The sequence below is a fragment of the Daphnia carinata genome, chromosome 1 (assembly GCF_022539665.2).
Source record: "Daphnia carinata strain CSIRO-1 chromosome 1, CSIRO_AGI_Dcar_HiC_V3, whole genome shotgun sequence".
Lineage (NCBI taxonomy): Eukaryota > Metazoa > Arthropoda > Branchiopoda > Diplostraca > Daphniidae > Daphnia > Daphnia carinata.
In genome coordinates, this window is record NC_081331.1 from 3,437,579 (window position 1) to 3,447,428 (window position 9,850).

Genomic DNA, 9,850 nt, shown 5'->3' on the forward strand with positions numbered 1-9,850 from the left:
CTTATTAACAGGAAGCATGGCTATGAATCTCAAACTGAAATTGAAATCGTTTCAATCGATAGCCAATACCGGTGAAGACAATTCTAGTTTTAGGTGTGTAATATCTTAGGAGTTACACATACATACCTACATACATACTATAAACGTACTTTCCGACAATGCCACAATAGGTGATTGTACCATAATTCTCTGGGTAATAGTGTCATTTTTGTAGATACTGTCACATTCGTTAGACGTTTGCCTAATCGAGAAGAAGGATGATGATTGTTTAGTGACCCTGATAACGCCACTGGACATGTCTGAGGATTTGAAGACTGACTATTGGAAGTGGAGGACAAGATGAAAAATTTCGATAATCCGCATTGCAGCAGGGCTTTATACTGCATTTTACGAAACTCCTTGCCGCAAAAGAAATATATGCAGAAATTAAGTGCGAAATTACTCATTTCCTACAAGTTTGCCACAGCACGAAATACTTCAAAGCTTTGAAATGATATCAATGCTTTATCGTAAATGATTGACAAAAGTGCTGATGGAATATTGGTGGTAAAAAACAAAACTTTTATCGATAACAAAAGAGTTAACCATTTTCGTTACTGTTCAAGGTTGCGATCCGAACGTCCACTGTCATGCAAGTGTGCATTTGGTTGCCTTTGCCGCATTTGCCTACGAGTTTTGACCACCGCATGGTATTTGATCAAACTTAACACATTGAGTGTATCCAAAAGTAGATCGGGAAGAAAACAGACTAGACTCTCTCCCAACCACTCATATGCCGTCCACAGGGCATGAGCTGTCACAAACTTGTTCTGCCATTTTGGCCCTCAATGGAGTGTTAATTTTCGGGGATTGACCTGCCAAACATACGGATGGATACCTATGTGAAAAGCAATTTTGCAGGTTAATTGAAAAGAAACACATGGTGCTGTCGGTTCATCAGCGTACGTTTCAACGGTCTGGGCAACAACGTTGAAAATGGATGCGCTATAAAGGTATTGAGAATAAATCATTTCAGATGGCCATAGTAAAATGCACTCCAATGGCTACAAGCGACCTTTTGAGCCAACCGGATCCGTAAGGGAATAGACGATAACAGGGCGAGCGCTGACAAGTAGACCGGAATCGCACCTGTTTTTGGAACAAATCGCAGACATTTAACATCATTGCGCAAAGTAAACTTTTCTTTTAGGCTATCGCATCTCACCTTCCATCCGAGATCGCCCTAACACGAAAAGAATCAAAATGTTGCCAATCAAACTAAAGGTTACAATCGTAGGACCCACAATACCGTAAATAAATGCAAAAGCATCAGCTGTGTCACTGTCTACGCCAGGCACTGGATTATTTGAATCCGAAATTTCAATATGTATCTTTCGGGAAATGAAACCTTTCGTGGCTGCTGTAGTTGTTTGCGTATTGCTGTCCAATTCCAAAAAGTGCAGAGCCAAGATCTCATATTTATCCTATGGAACAGCGAATAACTGAGAAATCCGAAGAAGTTTGAAACTGAGGAGCTAATTTCGTTTTTAGAAACGCATCGACAAGCAGAACAGAGCAATAACCGCCGAATCACACCGTCTTCTCCAATCAATCAGAACCTACTACATGCCCCTTCTGCTCCCGTTCTTCCTTTATAAGCCAGTTTATGTAGACCGAGGATAAAATTCGTACCTTACGCCTTGCTGTTACAAAGAAGAATCCAGAGGATAACCAGCCGCCCAATGGTCTTTGGCTCATGATCGTTGAACCAATTCTGCAACATGAGCAACACGTATTTTCCTACTTCCATTTCCTTCCTCCGCTTTTAAAACTTGGCAGCGTGATCGAAACAATTGACGCATGACACTCGCAAGCCATTCTAATGCAACGTCGGTCAACGCGGTTACAGCACGGCGGCAGCGTTGACGTCGCGCATGTTAAATCATCGATCTGAATCCGGATCATGTTACGGATCGCTTTTTTCGTCCAGTTCAAGCGTTTCGTATGTTTGGGCAGCTTCAACTATCTGCTCGTGTGCCACATCCAAGCACGGCCGTAGCGCATCATCCAATGCGTCGACGCCCTGTCCGGCATCGTTTCCGTTACCGTGACTTGTTTCACCACTACCCATGCCAACAAACGACGCTCCAATCGTTCGAACGATGAGCCCATCGATGGCTATTAAACAGCATCCGCGTCTATCGCTCGTCACCCCTCCCATGGAACTGCGCAACAGTCCAGCCAGTCCGCCCATTTCGCAGTACCAGGTATGGATCCGATACAGTCCCACCTGACCTCTCCTTCCAAAAAGGAGAATTATCAAAAAATCATTTTTTTCTTTCCTATTTTAAAACCAGAATCAGCCGCAGACATCACCGAAAATGGATAAGTCGACTGTAATCCAACCGGTTTTGCAACTTTTGGTTTCAGAAATGGCAAGTCATTTGTCGGAATCAGTCGCGGTGGTCAAAGAGGACGAGAAGATGGCCACTGCCGAAGTTTCACGTATCGCCTTCCAGTGTCCTTACTGTGCTAAAGAATCGTTTTCTTCATTGGCCGCGCTCAGCCTTCACGTCCAAACTCTTCACAGTAAATTATCCGTCTTAAAAAAAATGGCCCTGTTTTATTTTAAGGCCATCACGGATTCATTATAGTTTCATTTTTTTAGGGCCCTTGCGTCGCTGTGATGGCCGATATGGCGGCGCTGATGCCGGACAACAAGGACTACTCTACGCTTGTCAGTTATGCACGTTGCGTTTCGGCAATTTGCCCACTTTGCAGCTACACACTTTATCGGCTCGTAGTCTGGCTGATCTCTACAATTTTATTTCCAGCACCGGCGGCCAAAAATTGGACCACCTACTGACAAATGTAACAGGCAAAATTTCCTGACTGATCTAAGTTGCCCAAGCAACGGAATGAAGTGGAAGAAGAAATTGAAGGCCGTTTTTCTTGCCCGCAATGTCCGTCGGAATTTAAACAATCTGAAATCGAAGCGTTTTAGGCACACGTTGCTGGCCATTTGATGTCCAGGTGGAACGAGTATGGCTGCTCGTTATGTGTTAAGAGCTCTACTACACCAGACGAACTTCAAAAACATATGCTGGACATGCACGCCCATCATCTCTATCTATGCGCCCTCTGCAAAGAAACGTTTGATTCTAAAGTGTCTATCCAAGTTCATCTGGCCGTTCAGCACAGCAGCGAATCAAAACTTTTATTGATGCACGGGCTGCCCGCCAACGGATGAAACGTCTTCCGATTTCCGCACTGAAGAGGAGCTCAGCATCCACGTCACGAATTCCGCCTGTTAAGCAACAGCTGAAGGCCCTACTTAAATGTCCACTTTGCCTGCAGTCCTTTGCGGTTGAATTCTTGCTGGAACGGCATATGCATCTAACTGATCAAGGTCATAGATTACGTTTAATCGAAGCAGCGTTGACGGTTTTGATTTGCGAGAGTTCGACCCCGACTAAAGAGGAAAAAACAGACAAATCGGAAAATAACTCGACAACATCCACGGCGCAGAACTTGAGCCCCAATTGCGCTTATTTCGGCGAAACGTGCAAATCAAGATCGGAGCTGGAGGCTCACATGAAGAATGCCCATCATCAGCCAAATAGCACTGGTTCGTCTAGCTCTAATTACCCTTCCCACTTTTCCAATTGACCAAATTTTGAAGTTTGTATAAAATACATAATTTGGATTCAGAGTGAAATGAAAATCACGGAAATTAAATTCGTTTTTCATTGGTCTCATAATTTTTGAACTTATTGTAAAAAAGTTCATTTTTTTTCTAAACATCTAGATATAACTATAAAAATATGGTTTTGATTCGAAATGAAACAAGGATCACAAATGTGTCGCTTATTTTTTTATAGCGCTTATAGATTTTGAATAAATCGTAAAAAACAACAAACCCAAATATGTGCGTTACCAGCATTTTGTTTCCGCTTATTGAAAAAAAACAAAAAACAATTGGTTTGACGAGAAAACAAACCAATTTATCGAAATCAGCGTTTAATTTGGGTTCTGCAGTGTGATTTTTATCCGATTCTAAGAGTTGTTATTGTTTGCGAATATTTACAAAAGTGGGAAGGCTATAGCCTTTTCACTTTTTCATTTTTGGCCAAAATTTTGATTTTATTCAAAAAACATGATTCCGATTCAAAATGGAACGAGAATCACAAAAATAATGTTTATTTTTACGTTTGACTTGTAGCTTTATTAAAAACGGAAAAAAACGGGAGCAAAATTAAGCCCGGCGAAATCAGCTCGACAAAATAAGCCCGACTTTTTTTTTATATTTTTCTTATAAACAATAAACAATAATATAACCGATTTAGATTTAGAGTTTAACAAGGATCACGAAAATGAGCTTGGTTTTTACGTAAAATTTACGGTTTTTGAGTAATCTAAAGTATAAAGGTAGGTGCGCAATAACTATCATGATAGCGCTGTATGGCGCTATAACTATTTTGGTTGCGCATAATTCAATAACCTTATAGATTACTGAAGAACTAACGTGCTATTTAGAATTGGCGTTTAATCTTGAGTCTTGCGTGTGTATTTTTTTCGAATTCTGAGAGATGTCGCTTTTTGATGATTTTCGTAAAAATGAGAAGGCTATAGCCTTCTCACTTTTCCGATTTTCTTCAAATCCTAGATTTCGTTAAAAATATAGTATTCCGATTCGAAATGGATCGCTGATCACGAAAATGGGGTACATTTTTATATTAGGCTTCTACTTTTTGAATTAACCGTAAAAAACGATAAAAATTGGGTTAAAAAATAAGCCCAGTCTTATATTGTCGGGCTTAAAATTTTTTCCTATTAAAAAATAATATCATTAAATCCAGACAACTATAAATGATTCTCATTCAAAATTTAACAAGGAACATGAAAACAAAATTTTTTTTTACATAGAGCTTATGGTTTTAGGATAATCAAAGAAGTTTTATGTATCACGCTAGCGCTGTAGCGTGCTAGCGCGCTAGTAATGGTTTCGATTCGTACCTAATTTTATATTTTAGGTTACTCAAAACTGTATATGCTACGTAAAAACAAATTCCATTTTCGTGTTCCTTGGTTGATTTTGAATCAGAATCATGTATAGTTATTTAAATTTTATGATATTAGTTTTTAATAGGAAAGATTTTTAAGCCCGACAATTTAATCCCGGGCTTATTTTTTAACCCAACTTCTACCGTTTTTTACGTTTTATTCAAAAACTATGAGTCCCACGAAAAAACAACCCTCATATTCGTGATGCCCCCTCAATTTTGCATCGAAACCATGTATTTAAAGCGAAATCTAAAATTTTGCCAAAATTGAAAAAGTAGGAAGGCTATAGCCTTCTCACTTTTCCGATTTTCTTCAAATCCTAGATTTCATTAAAAATACATTATTCCGATTCGAAATTGATCGCTGATCACGAAAATGGGGTATATTTTTATGTTAGGCTTCTCGTTTTTGAATTAACCGTAAAAAAACGATAAAAGTTGGGTTAAAAAATAAGCCCGGTCTTATATTGTCGGGCTTAAAATTTTTTCCTATTAAAAAATAATATCATTAAATCCAGATAACGAAATATGATTCTGATTCAAAATTTAACAAGGAACACAAAAATGAAATTTGTTTTTACGTAGAGCTTATGGTTTTTGAATAATCAAAGATTTTTTATGTCACGCGGGCGCTGTAACGTGCTGGCGCGCTAGTACGCTAGTAATGCTTTCGATTCGCACACACACTAATTTTATATTTTAGATTACTCAAAAACTGTAAATTCTACATCCATTTCTTTTTCAAAACATCTAGATATAGCTATAAAAATACAGGATTTGATTCGAAATTAAACGAAAATCACATATATGCCACACTTTTTTCATTGGAACCACCGTTTTTGTACACCGAATATTTGTGTTGCATCGCGCCATCGCTGGTGCGTACTGGCGTGCTAGCGCTGGTCGTACTACCACTCTTGCGCCGCAATTGCGTTTATTATTCGGTATAATTCAAAAACGATTCATTTGACGTAAAAATAAACTACTTTATCAAATTCAGCGTTTAGTTTTGCTTTTTCTGTGTGATTTGTTCGTATTATAAGGGTTTTTATTTTTTGCCGATTTTGACAAAAGCGGGAAGGCCTTCTAAGAAATACATGGGTTCGAGTTCGAAATCAAGTGTTTTTTTTTTCAATGGGTCCTATAGTATGTTTAAAAACGTAAAAAAACAAAAATAAAGTATGTACTCCTACAGATTTTTGTTTTTTGTTTTTACACCTGGTTTAACGAGAAAAACAAACCATTAATCAAAAACGGTGGTCAAGTTTGATTATACTGTGTGATTTTTGTCCTATTTGAAGAGATCTCGTTTTTTGCACATCATTAAAATAGATGAGAATACTAGCGGTTCGTGTTTATTATAGGCGAGATATATCTGGATAAACGTAGAGATTACAATATTTTTTGCATTTGCTGTGACCAATTGTACGAAAAGCGAGACAAGAAGAGCTGTGGAAATTTGAGTCAAACAATATAGTAATAAAACGAAATTGCACAACGGCGCCTAAATCGTGAAGATATGATATTAACAACCATCCCAGTTCAAGATATAAACGGGATACAGATTTTTCGTGTCAAAACAATAAAACCACCGCACGATTAAAACTTAAAACTGGCGAAATCGGGAATGTTCTTCCACTGGGCCATTGATTGGCAAGTTTCTCAATTCTAGGAGATCATCAAGAAAATTGAAGGATGAAAACGATTAACAATTCAATTTCTTTCTCACCTTCTATTGCATGCAGCATCAATCTCCGTGAACGGTATGCAGTTACTCCAATGCTCTTGAGATCCTGATCAGCAAGAGTTGAAAACATAGCCAGATCCACTTCGTTTGCAAGAAATAACTCTAAAAACAACCGATAAAACAAATAGAACTGAATGAGATTTGGTAAATTAGGACCTCAAAATGTGTCAGCTTACCACAATATTCGGATAATTCTGATTCTACGAGCAGTTGGCATAGTTGCCGGTACGAGTTCTTGTCAAACTTCAAAGAACAAATGGACGCTGGTAGCGCCACTTGTTCGTCTTTTAGAAACGTAAAAAAAAAATAAATAACTTGGCACTAAAAAGTTGACATTTATCAAAGACCCACTAGATGGCAGCGAAGTTTCCGAATGAGCTATTTGAACGATCGACTGCGGACCCTTTTCCATGGTATCGCGGAAACGAGGCTGTTCCACAACAGTTCTGCACCCAACTGTTGAACAATAATGGTGAGCCAAACCGTGGCGTTTCATAATCCTATTCACATTTAAATAAATAAAGTCTTACGGATAGTACGTTCAGGTTCTTGCACTTGAGGTAAACTAAGTGGAAAGCCCATGAGAGATAGTCCACTGGAACTAGGAAGCCGTAGGATTTGTCTCCGGAATTCGTAGATGTTTCCTTGATGTACAATAAAGTCACAAAACGAATGATGAAAATTAACGGTTTTTATAGTCTACCTGCGTTCTTTTCGTAACTGACGATCTGGAGCAGAAAGCTGTGTGGCTTGGTACTTGGCTCCATCTTGACCGCAACGTCCAGACGTTTGGCCAACTTTCGCTCGTTGACACCAAAGGTCAAATGAACGGCATGCACATGAAACATCAACTTCATAGGCAGAAATTCCTAGAGGCATATCTAGATTGCACAAACACCACCTTGAGGGTAAGATTAAAGTAATTTACCATCAAGGCCATTTTGGTTAGATAAACGCCATCCACAGAGCCTATCAAGAATAAGAAATTAGGCAAGACAATTCCGCCAGATGAAGGTGAAAAAAATTACCTCTAATCCAGACAACGTGGTGCTCCTCACGATGACTTGTTAATTTCAATGTCATAAAAGCAGTTGAATATTTGGCTTCGAGTAAACGAAAATTAGCCCTTAGCGTTTCCAGTTGATCGGTCGAGAATTCCATTTTCATACAGACTAGGGCATCCTGTCAAACAACGGAGAATTATATCCAGTTATTTTCTTTCTTTTTTTTTTCTTTTGACATTTGACGTTATTATAGACCTGATTTTGATTCAACTTCATCAGGTGATTGACGGCTTCTTTCAGTCTAGCAATTTCTTGTTGGCTTCCCCGAATTGTCGCTGAACAGTGAGAACAGACACCCGTGGTTTTCTCGTTCAAGCGGAGCAAGACCCCATGGAGCAAGGCGAAATCCTTGACCAAAGCCTGTCGTCCGTAAGAATCCAGTATTTCCGTCCGACATTCAATAACAAATTCAACCGGAATCAGAAACTGTCAAAAGATCATAGAATGTATAAACCGACTAGCAACCGGAAGTAGGTTTTACATGTTGATTCTAGCACAAAATTTTATGTACGCGTATACGGCGACGGGCAGTTTCCACGTTGTTCAACTCGCCTGAAATGGTCACTTCATTACTTTTCTTCTCGCCTGCCACGCGATTTTGGTCAGGAAAATGGATTTTGGTTGAAGTTTCCGTCATCACCGTGTTGATATTGGTCCCAGCTCTTCCAATAATGTGTGAATGAGTAGTAAAACTCACTTCCATCGACAATTTGACTGGATAAAACTGCAAACGGACATTATAAGAATAGTTAATATTTTGTGCAAGTTCATTCAACGCATTTGCCCATCTGTGATATGATCGCCAAATAACACAAACAGGAGTAGTATAATGCATCAAGTTTAATAAACGCCGCGATTCTCAACAACGGCGCTGCTGGGAATAAAAGACGCATTCCATCGTCGTCCTATTGTCAACGGTGAAATCGTATTTTTCCCCCACAGCTCCTTTCATCGCATGAATAGGATCCCCAGCGAAAGACATGTCGAAAAAAAAAGCTTGGGGGAGGAATTATTCGGTAATGGGGAGCAAAACTTGTAGCCACCGGTATTTCTTGATGACGGTTAACATGCTCATAAATCCGTCGAGAGAGACGACCGTACATTTGATATGGAGATGATTAAAGTAGTGGCTCCCCTACTTTTACAACACAGTCACTTGATCAAACAAATCATATCCCCAACAGCACTCCAAAATGTGGGGGGATGGGTAAGGAAAAAAAACAACATGGAGACAAGAAACTTCCATTGAGCTGAGCTTCCATTTACGTACAACGGACGCCATAGTTTATTTGAATGGTGAAATCAGGCCCCGACATTGGAGATTGATTGCTATTTGTTGAGAACTGCTGGTAGTAGGGCGCACGATAAAAAAGCATGGCTGACAAGGAATGCACAATTGGCAAGAGAAAAAAAAATCTGTTTTGTTCACTTACCCGGGCTGAACTTATTTTCTGCATGATGAAAACTGAATATACGTGTCAACTTTTTCAAGGTAAGAACTTTGAAGGTTTTGTTTTGTTCACAATAGAATCCTAATTGTTTTGTGTGGACTAGTAATTGCTCGACCACGCGGTCAACGATCAGACGGTCAAAACCGTGACGACTGAACTCACTGAAGAGGGGGATATCTGATGAACTCGAAAGACGGGGGAGAGGGCTTAAACTCTTTGGCCCCCTCGAGGAGAAAATTGTTTTTGTTTTTAAGGGTTTGGAAAATCAGCAGTTGTTTGCCACCGAAGAGAAATGTGTCGAAATTCCCCCTTATTTCGTACTTAACAAAAAAAGATTTCGACATAAAACAATTGCACTAGATGGCGTTCTGGCAACTACGTAGAAAAACTTCCGGTTGAAAGATAAACAAATGTCAACAGACTACATTGGAAGTGTCGCTTAGTGTCACAAAAGAAAATACCTCGTCGATAGAATACATTATAGAATTGTTCCAAAACATTCTGGGTAATAGTTGCAAACTTGTGTGCGTTTCAAGGTTGTTAATG

At 39.3% G+C, this 9,850-nt stretch overlaps 2 protein-coding genes and 1 pseudogene across 2 annotated transcripts; 1 reads left to right on the forward strand and 2 right to left on the reverse strand.

Annotated features, from left to right (window-relative positions):
* Window positions 1-137: 137 nt before the first annotated feature.
* On the reverse strand, window positions 138-1,737 carry LOC130692212 (uncharacterized; annotated as a pseudogene).
* Window positions 798-3,784, forward strand: LOC130692203 (uncharacterized). The gene is made up of 3 exons (XM_057515283.2): window positions 798-2,246; window positions 2,337-2,568; window positions 2,648-3,784. Exons 1-3 carry the CDS (start codon window positions 2,109-2,111, stop codon window positions 2,869-2,871), a joined length of 594 nt encoding a protein of 197 aa, XP_057371266.1. The 5' UTR covers window positions 798-2,108; the 3' UTR covers window positions 2,872-3,784.
* A 2,597-nt stretch (window positions 3,785-6,381) lies between these two features.
* On the reverse strand, window positions 6,382-9,560 carry LOC130692199 (protein bicaudal C homolog 1-like). The gene is made up of 11 exons (XM_057515278.2): window positions 9,287-9,560; window positions 8,365-8,577; window positions 8,049-8,279; window positions 7,818-7,971; window positions 7,718-7,758; window positions 7,493-7,658; window positions 7,320-7,433; window positions 7,141-7,245; window positions 6,966-7,073; window positions 6,772-6,891; window positions 6,382-6,710 (listed from the first exon to the last, which is right to left on the reverse strand). The coding sequence occupies exons 1-11, from the start codon at window positions 9,308-9,310 to the stop codon at window positions 6,649-6,651; spliced, it is 1,338 nt and encodes a 445-aa protein (XP_057371261.1). The 5' UTR covers window positions 9,311-9,560; the 3' UTR covers window positions 6,382-6,648.
* Window positions 9,561-9,850: the final 290 nt, after the last annotated feature.